Source organism: Ischnura elegans, chromosome 12 (genome assembly GCF_921293095.1).
Source record: "Ischnura elegans chromosome 12, ioIscEleg1.1, whole genome shotgun sequence".
Lineage (NCBI taxonomy): Eukaryota > Metazoa > Arthropoda > Insecta > Odonata > Coenagrionidae > Ischnura > Ischnura elegans.
In genome coordinates, this window is record NC_060257.1 from 17008475 (window position 1) to 17031196 (window position 22722).

The 22722-nt window shown below is 39.2% G+C and overlaps 1 protein-coding gene across 3 annotated transcripts; it reads right to left on the minus strand.

Moving 5' to 3' along the window:
* Positions 1-683: 683 nt before the first annotated feature.
* Positions 684-16613, minus strand: LOC124169463 (zinc finger protein 814-like). 3 transcript variants are annotated; one of them, XM_046548080.1, is made up of 5 exons: positions 16097-16183; positions 15857-15974; positions 15611-15791; positions 4476-5735; positions 4072-4380 (listed from the first exon to the last, which is right to left on the minus strand). In XM_046548080.1, exons 2-5 carry the CDS (start codon positions 15866-15868, stop codon positions 4211-4213), a joined length of 1623 nt encoding a protein of 540 aa, XP_046404036.1. In that variant the 5' UTR covers positions 15869-15974; positions 16097-16183; the 3' UTR covers positions 4072-4210. The 3 variants fall into 3 exon arrangements, with proteins under 3 accessions (XP_046404035.1, XP_046404036.1, XP_046404034.1); XM_046548079.1 differs by lacking the exon at positions 4072-4380 and adding an exon at positions 684-986 and having other exon boundaries at positions 15857-16613; XM_046548078.1 differs by having other exon boundaries at positions 15857-16613.
* Positions 16614-22722: the final 6109 nt, after the last annotated feature.

Sequence of the window (22722 nt, forward strand, 5' to 3'; positions counted from 1 at the left end):
GGCTAGACTGTAGTACCCTGTTTTTTTTTTAATTTCCCCCCTAGTTTTGGATCCCCCTGAATGAAATTCCTGGCTACGCCACTGATTGGGTGAGTGTCGAGCGCATTAAAGGTCACCCGCCATCAGTTGGGAAATGGGGTATAATAATTTTCATATTAGTTTTCATCACAATAAGGATGCCCTAATGTTAATCTCTGTAAAAAACTTTCTGCTTGATCGCAAATACATACTTCTTTTATCAATAATTCCTTTTAATTTTTTCCTAGTTATAGGCTTTCCGTATGCATCATTCATTTAAATACACACTTCTTTGGACAGTTCCCATAAATATGTGTAAGAGTAGCTGCCTGAACACAAACATTGTGTAACAAATGATAACTAAAGAACTACATACCTACCAATATGCTGACTATTCTGGGTGGCAGGCCCAGATACAATGCAGCAAATTTCGGCATGTTTTCGCGTGGCTTCATGCTCAATTTGGCACTGGTTGGAGTGTCCTGATCTCAAAACTATTTTGCAGAAGCATGTTTTAGAGGTATTGTAACAAAATTGGAAGGAGATAGCTAAAAAGCTTTGCAGTTTGAAAATAAGGGACACCCAAACATACTGTTTATTGTTCGAACTCCACTCCTACTGACAATAAAAAAATTGGCGAATTTGCCCAATTTTCACCTTGATGATTGAGCAATTCAACCACAGAAGAATAATTAAAGAAATAATAATAATTATTCTTATGGTTATAGATACCTTCAATTTATATCCCCCACTTAATTCCTTGGGTAAAAATTTTCAATTGCATCTGCTTCCGATGGTTCTGACATCACCTCTCACACCATTTTGTAGACCTTATCTTCCTTGAACCCAATTAATACCATACCAACATAAATGCACTCGATGGGTAAGCTGCAGAGGTACCAATGTTTTTCTTGATTCAAATAATTCACAATTAATTGAATTCTAGGCCTCAATCTTCTCATAACATCCTGGAAAATAATCATAAGCCTTGCTTTTAACTTTAAATAGTAAAAACATTTTGGCAACCTAATGCCACGAGGATGGATTCATGTTACCACACTTTAAATTTTAAATATTCACAGATAAATTACTATGCAAGAAAAGTACATTATTTCCTCAAATTATGGAATAACAGCAATTCAGAAATGAATGGGTTTCATTCTTACTACCATTGTTGTGCATTGGGGGAAAGCTAGATAAGCTGCTCCTGCCCAGTGGTAACCAAGGCTGCAGGGGACTTTGAGAAGCCAACTTGTCAGGAGCGAACATTCTGAATTTTCTGGTGATGTTCAACAGATGACAGTGTATCATGACAATCTCTCTGTTGGAAGCATTGGGTCGAGGGTAGGCTCAGAGATCCTCTAAGGTGTCTCTCTCTATCTCTCACTCATACGCATACCCAGAATCAAAACTGGGGGGGGGGGGGGGGCTAAACTAGCTGTTGTCATTCAAGTTTTAACTTTTTTGCCCAGAAAAGGTTAATGAAACCAAAATTTTACGGAAATTATGTTAGCAATTTATTAGTTTTTATAACTATTTGCTTGAAAAAATAATGATTTTTATTTTAATTCCATGTCTTTTACTAATACATAAAATTTTTCTTCAATAGAAAATTTGTTCATAGCTTTTGTTTCGAACTAAATATATTTTCACTTCTAGGGGGGGCAGTTGCCCCCCCCCCCCCCATCCCTGGGTACCCCCATACCACAGAGTAGGGATATACAGAGAGGACAAAACGGCTGAAGGCGGTAATCAGCTCATTGAGCATTTCACCATGTTCTAAATAAGGAAACGTGGCTTGAGTTGCTATTTGGTTGCTATCGTTCGCGCTTGGCGTGGAGTGTTGTCGCACAAATTTTTTCATTCCTCCACTCTTCAATGCTTTCACGTAGTGTGCTAGTGTTTTAAAGAAACGTGGAAAATGAAGGAAGTGGAAAATAAGACGAGAAGAAAAGGCTTTGCTTGGTGTTCAGCCATTAACTGCAAAAACAATGCGGGCATGACGGAAGCAAAGTTGAGTTTCTTCAGTTTCCCTTAAGACCCTGTGAGGTAAGTAATTTCATATTTTTTCTGAGTTACAACGCTGATCGAAGAAACTAAACTTATATTCGAGTATTATTTTGCATGCGAAATGAAATTGTCGAAAAAGTTTAATAAGAACTTGTTGTGTTGGCGCAGGTCCAAGGAACGGGTGATTCGATGTCGTCGGTCGGATTTAGAAAACAAGACTGTCAGCAATTTACATAATAACTGCCGGATTTGTGCGTGCGATTTGGCGTTCCTTGCTCTACCTTTATTAGTAAAGAAATAATTAGGCTACTTTGAATTTAAAACCCCCTTTTTTCGGGTCGTTTGTACTATTTGGTTTGAATTTACAGCATAATTTTACTTATTTTCAATATGGCCGCCGTGCGCATTTTTCATTACAGAGAAACCTATGGTACTGCCATCTAATGTCCCCTCTGTATATATCTACTCTGTGCCCATACTCTAACTCGTAAGGCTGCTTTACACTAGAATTGTTCAGATTGGGGCCTAGAATTGTGCAGATTACAACTGTATTGATTTCTCTTCATGGCATGGAATTGTGCAAATGCATAGATGAAAATAGAATGGACTATTTTGCAATCTCTTGTCCATGGATTCTCGAAAGTGTTCTAGCAATTCACCACTTTACACGACACAATTTTGAATGTGCCTTCATTCACATATCAGATTGTAAAAGTACGTGCCCCATGTAAAAAGGTCTTTAACAGAAATAGCCGCTACTAAGCCATGAGAAGCTGTGGACCAGTGGCATAACAATGGGGGGGGGGGAATGAGAGGATATATACCCCCCTCCCCCCCAAAGTCTCAGGGAAATAAAAAAAATATTCAAAACTATAGTCTATTTTTGACAAATAATAACTGCATCTCCTTAAAGTTCAATTTTAATGCCAAAATAGCGTAAAATGTATTTCAAGGTATGTCAATTTTTTTTTAAATGGTACCAGATTTTGCCTGACGGTCACCACCCTACGCCATCCCATTCCCCCGAAGGCATATTCTTGGTTAAGCCACTGCTGTGGGCTATTACATAAGCACCACCCAATGCCCTATGCCATTCCAAGGTAAAAGCATAGCAAAAGGCTACATAGCTACGTGCTTATGATTCTTGTTAAAAACAAAACCTGTTTTGTAATTATTGAAAAATATCTCCAAAGATCATGAGAATGTTAACCAACTGTACAATACTATTTACCTCACTATTCCTATTCATTAAATAATATGTACCTCAAAAATCCAGTGCTTTCTAATCCCAAGCCAATAAGCATACTCGGACCAAGGGGTACGTAGCTTTGCCCACCCTGATTCTAAACAATATCATTTTACACCTCTAGGAAAACGTGCTCCAGCAAAAAAAAATATGATGATGCTCTAAAATAAAAATTACCTTTTATCCAGTGACAGTTAGATACGTTATATACCTTCGCTTCATCCAGTTGACAGAAAGGTGGTTAGTTATGGGAGGGTGGGTCTTACCCAACGCAGAGGCATTTATTTTTATGTAATTAAATATTTAAAGACTTTTATAGAAAAATTTAGCAATTAATTAATTACAGGGAGGACGAAGTGTGAGATTTGGTACCAGCACGTCAATGTGGGCATTCTTAGAAATAATTAGCATTGGACTAAGCTAAATTTCTGGGAAAATTATCGTGAAGTACAGTAAATTTTGAAATATTAGCCAGAAATTTTGAAATGCACAGCATCACAGTCAGATTTTTAAGGTACTTATCAATCATGTTTTGATAGCTTAAACCATAAATCATGGAATAGGGGTGAAAAATATGGAACGACAAATAGGATTGAGTATGGGTTCATTTTCTTAACATCTCAGAGCTTTTAATTTTTGATAAAAAATTAGCTAAAACATTTATGTTTTAGCTAATTTTTTTTCATAAACTTAACCGGCTGCAACACCAATTGTACAAGGAAGGGGTGACCTACCTATTGAAGTAACCTACAAACCAACACTGCTAGTTCCTCCACCAAAATTAAAAATATCAAATCTAGAAAATAATATTTCATTAGTAATGTGGTGCATTAGCTGCCAAAACATGGAGTTGGACCGGTGGATAAGAGTTCGACTTCCAATCGGACAGCCCACGTTTGATTCTTGGCACTGGGCGGAATTTTATTTTTTGTCTCTTTACAGAGAAATTCCAGAATGTTCGCGGAGATTCCAGCTTGGCATTTGAGAAAGTTCGCCGCCAATATATAAGCAAGCCATGTCCGCTACCAGAGCAATCTGTATTTTAAAGTGGCAATAATACTCCTCTACAGCAACCTCATAAACAGTATTATTCAGCATAGCAATGGCTACAATAAACAATCATGAAAATATATCATACAAAGTGTATTAAAAGTGTCTTAAGAGATAACGAATAACAAATATCACAGCAGGGACTACTTACTTCCATCATTGGAAGCAGCCAATGGTACAGATGGAAGGTACAATACAATCATTGGTTCATCTCCCGAAGTATTTCCTGGACCTACAACTTGAAGTATATCTGAAACTGGAACATTTGCATGCATACCCTGAAGGAATTGGGCAAACTCACTTTGGGATGCATTAGACACCAATTCTTCACCTGATATACTCTCCATACACTGATAAACATTCTCCATGAAAATAGTTTCTCCTTCAGATAAACTGTATACATGTTCTTCAGAGACATCAGTAGCAGTCAAGGTAACGTTTGACGCCATAGTTTCAGCACGAGATGAAGAACTTTCAACATTATGAGATATGAAACTGCTAGCTTGAATTAAATCACTCTCACATTCACTCTTTAGCACCATTTTTGGTTCAGTATCATTTGATTTGGGGAGGTTGAGCAAATTGCTAGCATTCAGTTTTGAATTTAGGCATAATACATCGGAATCAGATACAGATTTACCACATTTTTGGCCAGATAAATGCAATTTTTTCTCTTCAGCAGGAGGAGTATCTATCGATGCTATCAGAAACTCTTCATTGTTACTATTTTTGCTTACAGCCACATCAGAAGCAGTTCCTGAATCATTAAGTACCTCTTTGCTGGACCCAGCCGCACCTTCATCGTTGACCTTCACACTCCTTCCTAACCCACCATCTTTTACCTTGCACAGTTTCTCTGATTTTGAAACAATGCTATGAGAAGATTCCTCATGCCTACTAAGATGTGACTTCCTCTTATATGACTGTCCACAATGGCATTCATAAGGTCTTCTCTCAGAGTGACTTTTCAAGTGACGGTTAAGGCCAGATTTCATCTTAAAACTTTTACCGCATTCTGAGCAATGAAAATTTCTTTCTTCTGAATGCACATAAAGATGATGCTCTTTCAAGGCATTTAAAGTATAAAAGCAGGCCCCGCAATGCTCACAGATAAAATTACGGTCCTCAGAATGAAAGTCCATATGTCTCTTAACATTCGCCTCAGAGGTAGACTTGTAGTCACAGTAATTGCACTCTTTCGGTTTACGTCCTGTGTGAACTCTGTTGACATGCAAGGATAACACATGCTTTGCATCAAACACTTTTCCACAAATATCACAGACGAATACCCCGTACTCTGCTGATTTTGTCTTCTTCCTTCCCCCATGAATCCCTGAGTTCATATGTCTTGAGTACGACTTCTTTGAATCGAAGTCTTTACCACATTCAATGCAGTTGAATGTTGCCTCTTCTGAAACATACAACAAAATAGTATATAAGTAAATGAAACTGGCAGGAAATATGACTTCTACCATAGAGTAAGTATATATAGAGAGCTCACCACACGTACAAAAATCGTATACGTTTTTGGTGTAGTTCTAGAGCGATTAACCAGATGTCACTAGAAGAATTTTGGCAATTTTTTTAATTTGCTCGTTCCACAAGTCTAAAAATATATTCTGAAGCAGAAAGGGTTGCTACGTTAAGTGGAGATATTAATTATTCGATTTTGTTTATAACAATTGTTATAAAAAATATTTTATCGAATTTCGGCTAGTTACTTGACTTTTCCGAGTTTATATTCCTAATCCATTTTCCGGCAGACTGTTCTTAGTATAAAGTTGAAACTTGCAGGAAATGTTTATAGTACATTTTTTTCCATACTGGTAAACTTTAATTTGTTCATAACTCAGTTTCAACGTTGTTATGTGTGTTTATATATCTTTCGGACGAAAAATATGGAATTTTGCAGGGTAAAAATCAATCGCCTGCTAACTTTCGTATCTTACGATATAGGTCCATATATGCTGCGTATGAAATTTGGACAAAACTATAAATTTATTTTTGGTGAAAGAATTGTAACTTTATCTCAATTACAAGGGGAGTTATGCATTTTTAATGGCCGCACCTCGTCAGGCTTTCCCTACTGGCCTGGGTCTACGCAGAAAGCTCCCGCCTCCTAAAAGAGTTCGTTTTACCCTGAGGCGTTTCGTTCGTTGAGGCGAGGGTTTTGTTTTGACGAGGAAGAGATTTTCCGTGAGGTAAGATCTTTTCGCTTCAAGAGTAAATATAATTCTTATTGATGGTCATCGCATCGTTGAACGATCAACATATCGGATGAAATACATTTCGCGTAGTGTGCTTCAGAACTTCAAATAGGAAATACCTCACTTTGGTGAAGTGTAAATGCTATTTACAACACCAAGTGCCGGAATATTACAATAAAAAGGGAATGCGAGATTGGATCTCTACATTGAACAACAATGCACTGTTTGCCTTTCGCTAACGGTCATAGCCTCTTCACCACAGTTGGTTACTAAAGCTTAAAAGTATTTGGTAATGAATTCTTAAGCGCGCAGCTTCAAACGAACACAAAGAGGTATGGATCAGCAGTAGCATTTTTGGGAATAGGGGTGGTCGGTGACCTTGATTTGTTTGCTCGATAGCGGGATGAGTAATGGCCCATTCTGTTACCACGTCGAAAATGGAAAGGTTTCTTTCGGCTGTACCAGTTTTCTACTTCAGGTCTTACGTACCTATGGGGCCGGGGATCATCTAATGCATGTTTTTGTCTTTCCTTGAGACCTTATTCTGATCAGAGTTGTGATAAGCGTCGTCTCGTCAATAACAAGACGCATTGTCGTTTGAGGAAAGATTTGTTTTAAGCGTTAGCATTTAGTTGAGGTACTTAAAAGTAAAACAAATAGCGGCTGCAATTGGGCCCGGGTTCACTCATTGCTTAAATTCTTGCCTCATTATATGAATGAATCCCTTCTCCCAGGGGCCGAAAAACTAAATATCCGAAGATACATTTTACGCGGTGAGCATTTATATAGCAATATCGAATGGAGTATTTTTGGCATATTCCAATTGTAAGATGCTGCGGCACTAGAAAAATATGGCGATACAAAACTATCCGCCCTCCCCTTTTTCGGAATTAAACCTCCTATTATGCAGTTTTGTGTATCGAAACTGCAAGCAAAATTTGCTTCGTAGGCCTCATGGGGAATCCTAATTCGTAGGCTAAAATATGTTATCGCGTTAGAATCTTGAGTTATCCATTCATTAATCGTTATAAAACATTTGATTCTATGTATATTAGATATTGATTGCTTTTCGTACACATTTTAACAGTCCAAAACCTATTTTTTTGTCTTTAATAACAAGTTATTCATTTAAATACAGATTTTCAACACTTATACAGGATTTGTTATAATCATGCAACATAAAGTAGGTTCGAAGATTTTCGCGGCGTTGATCAGATTATCTCTGCATTCTCCTCGGGTTTCCACCGCGTCCGTTGGCTTTTGTCGATACTGTTCTCGCCAAAAGGCAACGGACGCGGTGGAAACCCGAAGAGAAGGCAGAGATTATGCAACATAAAGTTTTAAGTCCAAACTTCGAACTGCAACCGACCTGTTGACGAGCCTTTGCGGAGGTACTTCCTCTGAGTGGCTGAAATGTCATCTATCAATGATTTTCCCGAGGTGTAACCCTCATTTTCCTCCATTGTTGGGGACTTATGTCCCGACGAGTAAAAACTAGTGATGTGTTTATAGAAGGTTAAAAAACTTCCATCTGATGTAAAAACATTTCGACGGAGTCGACGTACAAGTAGCCCTCCGGCGCGAGAATGTAGGAAAATAAAATTGTGCAATATATATAATTATATTACCTTTGCTAATCCAAGTACATCTCACCGTATGAAAGTTAATCACAACCAAGTTGATTTTGATCAATCAATTAGAAGGTAAACGAAGAAGATTTTATTATTTCCAAAGCAGAAAAAGGAACAGTGTGCTAATCCGTAATAAGGTCTCATGCATCGCCAAATGTGATGATGTGTTGGAGGATACCTCATTCGTGATTCTCTCCCGTGATCCAACGGATAGATTCCAAAAAAGTGTTAAAAAAGCTTTATCTTCCTGCTGTAATTTTTTAAATTAGCCCCTAAATTAAATATCATCTTTAGGCAATTGCCTGGTTTTTCACGAAAATATAATATTAACAGCCCCATCATTTTGCCACACAAACTTCAACACCTCATACGTCACCATCCAACTCCAAGCTAGTTTCATTTGACGTAAAAAATCTATTTACTTCTGTACCTGTACAAACAACTTTGTTACTTATTGAGAGACCACAGTATTAAAATCAGTGTGTCTTGTGAACTTCATTGTCTAATGGAACAGCTTGCCAGCCAAAATTATTTTTTGTACAATAAGAATATTTATCACCAAACAGACGGCCTTGCGATGTGGTATTCCCTTTCACCTGTAATAGCCGAAATATTTACGGACAATTCAAAACGCCAATTATTTGATTCGGGAATTCTATCTCATATAACATCTTCTGGTACCGCTATGTTGACTACATCATTTGCCGCTGGACCGGAATTGTCAGACAATTAGATCCTCGACATCCCAATATTACCTTCGTAGTAGAAATAGAATCCAAAAAGCACATAAACTTTCTCGATCTCTCCATATCCATAGTTGATGACAAACATGAATTTGGTTTATACAGAACCCCTTGTTATGGTGATACAATCATTCCGAGTTACTGATGCCATCCAACCTCCCAAAAGTTATCCTCCTTTCATTCTATGTTACATAGATTGGTCAATCTACCTTTAAATGCAGTCAACTTCAATTGTGAACTTTCCACAATGAAATCAATTGCAATTTCAAATGGCTACAGCTTTAATACTTAAACTAAAATCCTTCAGAGAAAGTTGAAAACGCGAGCTATTTCACAGCTTTGCTCCCTTCCCCCATCACAGAGAATTCTAAAAATTGGTGCCGGTCATTTTTTGTGGGAGACCTTTCCAACAGGCTTGCAAACAAATTCCCCAAAAATAAATTCAATGTTTCTTTTTACAACCCTTGCACTCTCGGTGAAGCTCTATGTCGTAACAAAGACAAAATAGAACCCATCCATCAATCCGGCATTGCCACTTGAGCATGGCAATTGTGAATCATGCCACTTGAGTTTCATTGGTCGAACAGGCAGAAGTTTTATTATGAGAATGAAAGAACATAGAAGGTGCAGGAAACTGGGATGAAACGTCACTTATCGCCAAACATTGGGTACACTTTTCATTCTTGTCATTTTCAACCAGAATTTTCTCCACCCCTTCAGTAACGGCGCAAGGCTTGATGTTTTAGAGCAGTTTGAAATAGTACAAATTCATACAAATATTCTTATTAGATATTAGATGTTCCCGTGGACATACCCCGTTAAGACGGTCTAAGGCTCCGCTACGCGGTGTCATAAAACGTCCGTTTTCGCAGTAAAATCCTGGGGGTGAGGGATCGGAGAGTAAAGAAGGATAGGGCAGGTTCTAAATTTTCATCCAATGGGATGAAACCAACCATTCACTGGGCCCTTGACAAAAAAGCATCGCCAAGCGCTGACACAGAGGCCACATAGGTTAAGCCGGTGTCCCACGGTCAAATTTGCATCAAAATAATTGTCCAAAAATTTTGATGCAAATTGCAAATATTTTGATGCAACTGGACGGGGGTGCCCCACGATGCATATCATTTGGACGAAAAGGAAAAGGAAAAAGACGATATTTATGTAAACAAATTTGGAAGCTTATGGAAGTGAAGGATTCTGTCTTTTTTAGCAGGCGACATTGTCTGAACAGGCCTCTTGAACATTAAAGAGGCGAAAAAAAGAAAGCAGAAAGAATGCTGAACTTGGCTGGAAAGGGGGTATGAAAGCGTTGGAATAAGCATGCTAAACATGATGGAGAAGGAGTTGGTCGCCGATGTTCCCGTATATTATCGATTTGAAACGTATTTTTGTAGAAAAAAGGGAAAAACCCTTGAGGAAGAATCTGTTAAATACCTGCGTCGTCATAAAACGCGCGACCCACCACGGCGAGGTTGGAAATGGAAAAGGGTAACGGTAGTTGCATTTCGGGAAAATATTTTGTTTTTCTCTCTCTTTAGCATGCCAACTCAATCTTTTAACCCAAATTCAATACCCGAAGCATGTTTCTTATACGTGGAATGGTTCCGACAAATATCCAATCCCAAGCATTTCCACTCGAGTAACGCGTTAAATGGTCTATTCGGTCGATCCAAAATCCTTGCTAATGTCATCAATATAGTGTTTTAGGTCATTAATGACTAGGTTCTGTGCTTAAAATGACGATTTTCAAGAATAAAGTTTCAAAAAACTTGAAACATCGACCTCGGTTACCGAGCCTCAGGGTCCCGCGGCGTGTAGCTCAGCCTTGACTCGCGATCGAAAAATCGCTCTCATTACCTTCGTCGCAAACTTTTTTCAAGATTTCTTCTTAGCATTCTTAATAAATCTCTACTTTACACCGTGATGTGAATTTCCTGAGTTATATATTTCGTAAACGAAAGATAATGTCTACTTTATGTCAAATTTCACGTGAAAAACGGGTCCGCCATTTTGCGTTGCAAAACCAGTCACATGAGAACCAAAATCTTCAAAATTCATGGAAAGTATAGGCAAAACATCAATTCATAGGAATATTGCGTTTTTTATTCCATAAAAATCATGCCAATGCAACACCACCTGCTTAAATTCAAAGGTTTCTGAAGAAAAACGAGACCGCGCGTGTTTTTAAAAAGTTGGTCATGTTTGGGCCACTGTATCTCAGTAACGGATCGTATTGATGTAAAATGGCACATAAATCTATAGTTGGTAATCATTTATACGTATTTAAGCCAAGTTTGAAGTCTCTATCTCAAAAAACGTCATTTTGGACTTTTGTCCAGCTTTTTTCGATTTCAGCCCACTGTGCGCCGCCTCTACTTCTCCTCTGCTCTCTAAGGCCGATGTAAACATCATCTTCCTCGGGGACTGACAGAGTTGGAAGAGGGGGAGCGGGAAGGAAAGGGGATAGGCGAGGTGACCTTGAAGAAAAAGACCCTCTCGCCTCTGGCTAGCTACTATCGTGCCATCTTCCTGCTTTTTGAGAATTAAAACTGTCGATACGATTTCCTCCTTTGCCGTGAGCCCTCTATAATATACTTACTCTATGCTTCTACCATATCCAGCTTAAAACTCAACCATTAAATGAAATTGGCACTGGCACTTCTCCAAAAATATGAGGAAATGAAACAGACTACCAGTAATGAGGTAATAATGATGGGGATACCTAGTCTGATAATCTATTGACGATCAATATCCACGCAGTTTAAACCTTGGTTTCAATGTCATACTTAATTTGCATTACTAGTACCTATTTTATAAAGATGGCTTCATTTCGTATAACAGTCAATCATTTTTCATTTATTTATGTTGACCAATTCATTGACATTAATTACTATTTTACAATAATAGGAAGTTCTTGGTTGACTATGCCATTGAAAAATTGATGGCCATCAATACCTTCAACTGGCTATTAATCTGTGAAAATTTCTTAATTTACCAGAAAATTCATGATTGTTCACCAATTATAACATAGACTATACATAACATTTATTGAATATAAGTTTGGCCACTCAAATATATGCTGCACATCCAAATGCCTATAACCAATAAATTATGATATACCTGTGAGACTGGAGTATAATGATTAAAACAATGAAAACAGCAGTTTCCTTCCGATAACTTTTTTGACAATAATACAATTACTACAGTTTTCCCCTTGGATATGCATTTGTAAGAGTAAGTTCTTGCATTTCACTGACTATCATGCCAAAGCATAGAGTTGCTTTTGAAAAAATGGCATTCTAAGAGGAAATACTGTTTTCCAAACCTCAAAACCAATACCTTTTTTCATACAAAACCTGATAAAAATTGTTATTGCAAGGATGAGTTTCAGATGGTATGTATTGAGAAAAAGTATACATAAATTCCCTTTCATTTCCAGTCGATTTCATTACAATGGAACAATTGGTTATTGAGATACAACACTTCAAACTAGGGTACCTCGATTTTGTACAGTGGCTGTAAGTACTTCAGTGGTTTCATGAATGACTATACTTAGTACAGATGTACTTTCCTGGCGAACGATGTGGATGAATGCTTTGCAGGGTTCCCACTAGCTTAGCAGTTCTATTGGAGCCGACATTTCAATGGCTAACTCTGCCATTGTCCTCAGGGCGTTGAGTGCTGTGTCAAGATTTGTCTGCATTTATACATCTTCTGGCTGTGGGTAGGGTCATTTCTGATTGGCTGTCATCAATCTCGTCATTTTTTTTTCTGTGACGTCTTAATAATCTTTAAAATAATAATAGTCATGATTTTCCATGCTTGACTGATTGAGTATCCTGGTTATTCTATTTTATTCTGATAATTTTGGGCTCTGGTATACATTTTTATATATTTCCTTTCGCTTGGGCCTAGTTGCAGAGGAAAGGCTTGCAAGTTCCTATCACCTCTATAGCTGCACTGGTGCGAGAAGTTCTCAATTACTTCTGGTAGGATAGGAACCAGATATATGTACCACCTGATGGTGTCACCTGTACCGCGACATGGGATACTCAATCAGCTAAGCACAGAAACCCATACTCAAGTTTATCAACCCTTTCGCACCGAATTTTGGGTGGAGTCAACTCATTTTCATGCGCAGAAGACCTAACGTTCGGAATAGTTGTCATGGATTTTTCAACGTAAACGACTGCACGTTGGCACTAGCTGATGCGAGGGAAGGGAAAATTGACCACTGAGGTAGCAATCGTAGAATGCATTCAGGTTCGACCTGAGACCCAGCTTAGCGAGACCTTAGGGCCACTCCTTGGTTATTAAGCCTGACTCTCCCACTCATTTATGATCGTTCTACCTGCAGGAATCCGTTGCAAAGTGGTTATATTGTCAATGGTTTTTGAAATGATATATTTTGTTGCATATTACAATTTTTTATACTTTGAAATGAATTGTTTGTTTTTTTTCTGTACATAAGCAATTTTTAAACTAAATTTTAGCGTTAAAATCAATCAACTTCTCGACTTATAGCCTTAGTACCTTGTGTTCACTAACTTTGTTGTTATTAACGCTAGAAATTTTAATTCTACAATGTTTAAAAAAATGTTAGTAATTCTTATAGAAGATTAAATTATTGAAATTCAAATTCAATATTTGGTACAAAAAAACCCTGGTAACGCAATTAAGTTGACTGTGGATTTGTGCTAAGATAGGGTTAGAGGGTTGAGTCCAGTGGCCAGTCCTAATCTGAGGGATGAAAATATTACGGTAACTCCACCCCAAAAAAGACCTCCACAGGGAGAGGTTTCAAATATTATTATTCTACTCGTAGCACAAGAAAACACAAACAATGAGATTGGCGACGGCCAATCAGAAATGACCCTACCCACGGCCGAAAGATATAGGTATAAACACCGACAAATCTTGACCCAACAATCAACGCCCTGAGGACAATGGCGGAATTAGTCATTGAAACGTCAGCCCTAATAGAACAGCTCACCTGGTGAGAATCCCGCAAAGCATTCGTCCTCTATCATTTATGAGGACATCACTATGAGGAGATTATACCAGCAACTAGTGGTGAATAGTATCTAAGAGATTGACATTAGACATACTATAGGGAGAGAGTGAGGTTAAAAAATGAATAGTCAATCAGCTGAGAGGTCAAGAGGCTACATTGACAGCAGAAGGGTAAAGAAGCCATTGATAATGGAGGAAACATTAAATGCAGCAGAGAAGGGAATGAAAGAACATATACTCACAGCAGGACAAAAGAATGTAAAGGGAAAAAATAGTCAGTTGTGGTGAGAAACCAAGAGGGCAAGGGAGGCATGTTGGAAAAGTCAGTGTGAGGAAATGAAAAAGTTTTAAAATGAAGGAGAGGAAGGCATGCTGTAGGCCAAGATAAAGCTGCTATTGGGTAGAACAAGAGGGCAAGCCACACCAAAAATGAAGACGAGATGGTAGAATGTTCAGCAAGCAAACCGACGTTCAGAGTAGATGGAAGGAGTATGTGAAGAGTCTGTATGATCACGTGAATAGGTAGAAAAGATTGAATTTAGCAGAGGAAAATGCAGTGGAGGAAGCTGTCTTGAGCTAATCTTGAGCTGGGGAACTTGGTTGAAGAAATTGTGAGAGCTCTTTGAGATATGAAGAATAGGAAAGCAGTGGACAAGGACAATGTACCATGCGGGCTTCTGAAGAATCTAGGGAAGGGTAGTAAAATAAGGTTTTGTAATCTAGAATGCAGGAGATATGTAGAGGGACGTTGGCCAGAGGATTTCGTGAAAGTGGTTCTAAGTCCACTACCAAAAAAGTTAGCTGTTGAATGAGGAGATAATAGGACTATTAGCCTAATATTACAGCAGCAAAGTGTTACTGAGGACATTAAGGAAACGAATGGAGACGAGAGCAAATGAGTATTTGGGGTAAGATCAATTTAGTTTCTGAAAAGGAAAGTCAACTCGAGATGAAATTGTAGTAACGAGGTCCCTAGTGGAGAGGAACCTAGAATATAACCAGGAAGTGTATGCCTCCTTTGTCCCAGACTGCACAAGTGAGGATAGAGGACGGAGGATCAGGGTGGGTAAGTATTGGCCAAGGAGTGAGGCAGAGCTGTCCACAATTGATGCTGCTCTTTAATGTGTACGATGAGGAGATGGGAAGAGAGGCAGCGATTAATAGGAAGCAGGAATTAAAGTGGGGGAATAATGTTAAAAAGAATGAGGTTTGCAGATGATTATACCTCGATCAACCCATTGGCGAGAGGACTTCAGTTTGCCATTTAAATGGACATTACATTAATACCAAATTAAAAGTGAGGCATGAAGTAGTGTGTGCTACGTTTTTCTATAAAAAGGATAAAAATAACTTCTGAGCTTGGTACACTTTTCGTAAGGACCTTGAGTGTATACACATACAAGAACAATTCGGCCAAGTTATGCCCAAGACCACCAGTTTTGGATATTTATTCTCCCAACAGGTCGCTCGCAGGTTTAAAATTAGGACACAGCATCACCCCAGTCATTAAGTCCTGTGACACTCACAATTAATAATGATGGAACGACCTACCATTCTAAGATTTCTCATGGTCATAAAAACAGCTCCTCAGGGCCAATAAGGTAACTCAACAACACCATATAATTCAAGATGAATTCCATAATCAAGAACAAAACCAGGAATAGCAATTATTGCTTAGCATTTAAAACATACTTTTGTGTATTCTCTGATGAAGCACCAATGATCTCTGATGATGAAAGGGTCTCTCGCACACCTCACACTTATATTTGGCCTCAAATTCTTCCACTTCATGGCCTTTCCTTATATGCTCAGTTAGTTTAACTTGAGCTGAAAAACTCTCGTTACAGGTAAGGCACTTGTATTTCTCATGACCCTAAAACAACACAATAAACATCAGCAAATAATTTGTACGGCAATAACCCACCTAGTTCATTTTACCTTAACGTGCATCTGGTACTGTTGACGTCTTGAAAACTGATCGCCACACTGTTCACACTTGAAGGGTCTCTCGTACGCATGCCGCTTCCGTTCATGTTTGGCACATTCGATCGAACTGCTGAAAAACATTCCGCAAATGAGGCATAAATGCCTTCCCTCTGCGTGCACCCGGTAGTGTAGGAGCATCGAGATTTTCTTAGCAAACTTTCGATCACAGTAACGGCAGCAATACTTTGACACCTTTAACTCTATCTTGTGTTCATCGAAAAGGTGAGCAGCGAGTTTCTTGCGAACTGTAAACAGTTTACCACAGTGCCTACAGTTATTCCGTACATGGCCTTCAACATGTTTGTCATAATGCCTACGGTAACGAAAGCCTTCATCGCATTGAGGGCAAACAAAATCTTTGGATGGTTTGCTGACTTCAGCGTCTAATTGAGAGGAAATATCACACACGAGATCAGTCATTTTGGGGCTAAGTTATGTTTGAACTGTCCACATTTTGAAAGGATACAGATTATAAGCCATTAGAACTAGATTTACATAGCCTGGTAACATGGTCTGACATGACAGCAGTAGGTAAATCAGCATGACAATTTCCCATATCGAAGTAAATTATATCACTGCCTAAAATGGAGCAATACTCTGCCCTCATTTCCCAGTACTCCTTAAAATAAGCTGAAAGAATTAAATCTCCTCAGCCCGAAACTTTTGAAATACTTCCTGTCATCGCCCACCCCCCTTCAACCAAAACAAAACAATGAATATCTTGGTAAAAGTGAAGTTAGTGCAATACTTCAGCGATAGTAGCGTTCTCTGGCGTGTGGACTTGAATTAAGTTATCAAAATCCAAACGGACGGTTAAACAACCTTTCTTGTCTTACATAACCAGATATCATAGTTTTATCAAATTTTTGAGACTTTTTATGCTTTTATACACTGATAAATGTTCCAAAAAAGAAAAGACGAAGGATTATAGTCTAAAATTATCTGGCGCCATCTATCTTACTGACAGTTGCAGCATTTACACGGTAGAGGCGCACTCAGCTTTAAGCTTCTACTCTGATCTAAAAACTGTACGCGGGAATTTTGAATGATATAAAATACATACAGCAGTAGAGATATGGAATTCATACTCTTGTAAAGGTTGCTGGTAAGCTTTTCTCTTTATGAATAATTCATAAGTAACTAAATACGGAAAAATGATACCGAAATATATTTATTAGTTAATATTTACGAAAGAAAGTATAATTGTTATCTCAAAAAACTTACATGCTAATTTTCCTGTTGGGGCACCTTGATGAGATGCACTTCTTATAGATTAAACGGGCCGACAATTCTAGGCCAACACCACCAAAACTTGTTCACTGACTAGCATTATGGAAAAAATACTTAAAGTGCTTAATAATACATTCTCTCTCTCTGAGAAGTGGGGTGACATGTGTTTAACCCCTCAAGCGTGACTTTAAATGCCCGTGGTCGTTCTCTCAGCCTGTGCGACACAGCGTTTGTGTCATCCGATTGCCATGCCTCAAGCGTGCGCGACACACCCTATGCGTCTGAATGTTTCATTAGGTATTCCTATCTCTTAAGCTTCCATATATGTACTTTTAGTGAGTATATATGTGAGACACATCTGCCTGCTATCGCTCTGTGCCCCTGTGTGGTCTGTGTTTGCGTTCTCGTATTTTTTAGAATATTTCTTTCTAGCTGATGTCAGGAAAGAAACGCTTCCTCTAGGGTCAGCATCTGGTGGATGCTAATGAAAGATATCCTTCCACTCGAGCTCTGGTGAATGTGCTTTCTTAGCGATTGTTTGTGAGGTGTGGGGATGCTGAATGCTTTCATCTCTGGTTCATTATCATCTGCTTCTCTGCCTCATCGTTTCCTTTCTCTTTCATCGAGGCAATGATAGTGAAGGCATGGTCCGTCCAGGCATTGTCACTCAATGCCTCTCGGAGCCTCGAAGACCGGCCAGTATCCCCGCATCTTGGTATCTTATTTACGACGTTTGAGGCTAAGGGTTGGGGTGTTTTCATCCCTACGGTTGCTTTGGTAATTTTTTTTCGTCCTTGAATCCACTCCATATCTGTACCCCTCTTTAGTTGACCATGGCTTCTAGCTCGCGTGAGTTGTGCGATGAGCAAATGCTTGACGCTTTGGAAGAAGAGAGCGCAGGATGCTCAGATACTACTTCGGAAATTTCAATTGGATACTCTCTGGATTCCAGTTCTGAAGAGAGCGAAGGACCTTCTCATTTTTCTGTGAATCTTCAAGAAAATAATTGGCAAGAGATCGACAGTGCTGACCCTCCTCAACCTTTTGCGTGTGAATGAGTGGAAAACAAATATTGCCTGTTCCGTGTATAGATGATCCCTTGGCATAATTTGAGTTATTTTTTGATGATGAAATAATTTCAATTATAGTGACTGAGACAAACCGCTACACAGCACAGTTTCTTGCTCGTGAGAAAGAGAAAATTACGAAGCAAAAAAAATCGCGCTTCCAAAAGTGGGTCCCCACAACTCAGGGGGAAATTAGGGTGTATTTAGGTTTACAGATGTTGATGGGAATAATTTAGAAACCAAGCCTCAGAATGTATTTTAGCGGAAAGCATTTATTAGAGACTCCATTTTTTTCCCAATGTAATGAGTGAGCAAAGATTTTCATTGCTCACCAAATTTATCCATTTTGTGGATAATACTGATGAGGAATTTGTAGAAAAGGATCCAAAACTGTATAAAATTTTACCAATTAGTGAATATTTGAAAAATAAGTTCCAAAAAGTGTATGTATATACCCGGTAAGGAAATCAGTGTAGATGAGTCTTTGTTGTTGTGGAAAGGTAGACTGTCGTGGAAACAGTATATTCCCATGAAAGCTTCCCGGTTTGGGATAAAATTGTTTGAACTCTATGACTCCGCAGGGTATTTATGGAATTTTATTATTTACTGTGGCTCAGGGACAAAATTGGGCTGTGAAATCACAAGAACACAGATCTTTTTTCAACTAAAGTTGTTCTAAGTTTGTGTGAGAAACTATTAGACTCTGGTAGATGTGTTTATATGGACAATGTTTACAGTAGTCCCAATCTTTTCCATAGGTTAGTTCAGAGGACAACAGATGATGTTGGAGCCGTGAAAATCACACGTAAAGGTATGCCAGTAAACCTCAAAAAGAAAGTAAAGAAAGGAGAAGTTGTTATTGCAAAGTGTGGGAAATTGGTTGCTTTGAAGTGGAAGGATAAACGCGATGTTGCATTGCTGACTCAAAAGCATTCAGACCAAATGCAACCCGTAAGTTGAAAGGGCAGGCTAGAATGTGTAAACAAACCCATGTGTGTAACAGAATATAATAAATATATGGGCGGTGTAGCTTTAAAAGATCATCTTTTAGAATCGTTCCTGCTGGAAAGAATAAGGACAAAAGTGTAGTACAAGAAATTATTCAATCACTTAGTTAATACGGCTGTGTTAAACGCGTACATTTTATACCGTAAGGCTGGTATTAACAAAGATCACCTAGCATTCAGAATGAGCTTAGTGAACAAAATAATTGCTAAGTATCACGGACAGAACTTAGAACAGCGCAAAGGACGGCCCTCGGATATCGATACGGAATGTAGGTACGCGATTGACCAGGCAGCATTTTGTTCAGCAAAACCTGAAAACGGAGACATTTAAGGTTGGAAGAAGAAAGTGTGTTGTGTACACAAAAAACAGAAGGAGAAAAGAGACAAGATATAGATGCAAAAACTGCCCGCTTAGAACCTTGTTTTGAGCAGTATCACACACAGGTCAACTATTAACCTCCGGATAAGAGGAGCAGGAAAAGTTAATGGGTCTGAAAATTGTAAGTACATATTCATAATTATAAAATTTAAACAATTGTTTATATAATATATTTTTTTGGATTTTTTTTACACAGTGATAAGATTCAAAAAAATATTTTACTTCATGTCTGCACAAAATCTGAAGTGCCTCTAAATTAAAGCACCATGGGTGGTTTAAATGCCTATGATTAAAGCACCGTATATGGACGAATAGCGAGGACGCATATGCTGTGTTGCACACGCTTGAGGGGTTAACTCTTTCTATTCCAAAATTCAAATACTTCAATTTTCAATTCTACCGAATCCGTGCGATACCGGCCAATGGTTTTTAAACCTTTACCACATAAGACACCAAAATCAGCTCACTTTATTTGCCATTCTTAAGGCATTCATCCTTGCCCTACAGATATTTGCTCCCACTGTCCTCCAATTTTTCCTAGATGTACTGGTTAAAAGGAAAATGGATGGAAGCCTAGGCCATACAGTGTACAGAAAGAAGACCCACACAGACAGGTATCTGAATTCAACATCGCATCACCACCCACAACAAAAGGCCTGCGTCATTAAAACGCTAACCCACCGAGCCAAAATCGTGTGTGATGCTGAGCATATCAGTGATGAAATGCCACACCGTATGTGGGCACTGAAAGGTAATGGTTTTAGTGTCTCTTTCATAAAAAGAGCGATGAAAGAAAGACACCCTCCTCAAGATGACGGCCACAAGGGGAAGAAACCTCTTACATACGCTAAACTTCCATACATCTCCGGGGTCACCGATAGAATTGCCAGAATCCTTTAAAAAGGCAACATTAAGACTCGCTTCTGCACCGTGAAGAAAATTCAAAATATCCTACCTTCACCGAAGGATAGCCATACTCCCCTTCAATCTATGGGAGTGTATGAGGTTCCCTGCTGCTGCGGCAGAAGCTACGAGGGACAGAGCAAGCGTTCAATCTCCCAAAGGCTTAAAGAGCACGATAGAGCGTTAAAATTACATCAGTGGGACGCATCAGCTGTCGCTGAACATTTTGCCTCCAGCCCTGGGCATAGAATAATGTTTGACGCCACACGGGTATTGGCGAAGAAGACGGAAGAATATCATCCGCGTCTTATACGTGAATCCATCGAGATAGATTAAATAAGCTGCCATAAGCTGCATAGATAAAAGAAGCTGCAAAAATCTTCATAGGAATATTATTATAGTATTCTACCGATTAAGGTAGGTTTCTATGGAGTATTCGAGAAGTGATCTGTGAGTCTCCCTTTCCTTCCAGCACTGCCTTCTTTAATTCACTGTAAGGCCTACTCTCTTTCAATCTATCTAAAAATCCTATTCTTTTTCTTCCTCTCCCTCGTTTCCCTAACATTCTACCCTCTAACACCATTTTTAACATCCCCTCACCGCTAAGCACTAACTCCATCCATACCTTCTGTCTCCTGCGTATCTCATCTAAAAGCTGCCTCTCCTCGCCAACCATATCCAGCACTTCGTCGTTCCTTTTCCTCTCCGTCCATTTCACCCTCTCCATTCTTCTCCATACCCACATCTCGAATGCCTCCAATCTTCTCTCGTCTTCTTTCCTCAGTGTCCACGTTTCCGCACCGTAGAGAGCTACACTCCAAATCAAACTCTTCACTAACCTTTTCTTTAAACTCTTACATAACGATCCTCCCAGAAGCACCTTCCTGTTCATGAATGCCTCCTTTGCTAAAGCTATTCTCTTTCTGATGTCCTTACTACTGTATCCGTTTTCCTCTAACGTACTGCCTAAATAGTTGAATTGCTCAACCTGCTCAAGTTTTTCACCACCTACCTTTATCTTGAGTCTCACATTCCTCGCTCGTGATGCTTTACAAAACCGCATTACCTTAGTTTTATTGTGATTAATCCTCATCCCATACTCCTTGCAACGTTCGTATAACGCATCCACTAGAGCCTGAAGCCCCCTCGCTGACTGGCTAATCAACGCCTGGTCATCCGCGAATATCACTGATTTCAACATCATTCCTCCCACTTTTATCCCAGCTTCTAACTCATCCCACGCTTCCCTTACCATCTCTTCAGCATACACGTTAAAGAGCAGCGGCGATAGAGGACAGCCTTGCCTCACACCTCGTCCAATGCTTGCCCACCCAGATTCTCCATCCGCTACCCTCACTTGTGCAGTCTGGGCCATATACAGATTACGAATCAGTCGTCTATCCCTCCAATCTACACCTATTCTCTTGAGAATATCCATTAACTTTACCCAGTTCACCCTGTCAAACGCTTTTTCAAAATCCACGAAACATGCATATTAGTCCTGGTCATATTCTAGGTTCCTCTCTATGAGGGACCTCATTATTGCTATTGCATCACGAGTTGACTTCCCCTTTCTGAAACCAAACTGATCTTCGCCCAAATACTCGTTTGCCCTCGCCTCCATTCGTCTGTTCAATATCCTCAGCACCACTTTCGCCGCATGCGATATTAGGCTTATAGTCCTATAATCTCTGGATTCCACAGCTTTCTTCTTTTTCGGAAGCGGAATTAAAACCGTCTTCAAGAAATCTTCCGGCCAACATCCCTCCTCATAGATCCTGTGCACTAGTTCGAAAAACCTTTTCTTACCTTCCTTCCCTAGATTCTTCAGAAGCTCACACGGTATATTGTCCACACCTACTGCTTTCCTAGCCTTCATATCACAAAGTGCTCTCTCTTTTTCCGAATCTAATATCTCCGGCTCAAGATTATCCTCCTCCACTGCACTTTCCTCCTCTAGAGTCAATCTCTCTGGTCAGTTCATTCCGTCAGACAGGTCCTCCACGTATTCCTTCCACCTACCCTGTACCTCTTCACGCTCAGTTAGCATCCTCCCATCTTTAGCCTTAATTTTAGACATGGCTTGCTCTTTTGCCGCCCGATAGCGACTTAACTTTGGCGTACAACGCGCCTACTTCTCCATTCTTCTGGAACTTTTCCATTTCCTCACATTGTATTTTCCACCAAGCCTCCCTTGCCCTCTTAGTTTCACGTCGTAATCGATTATTAAAA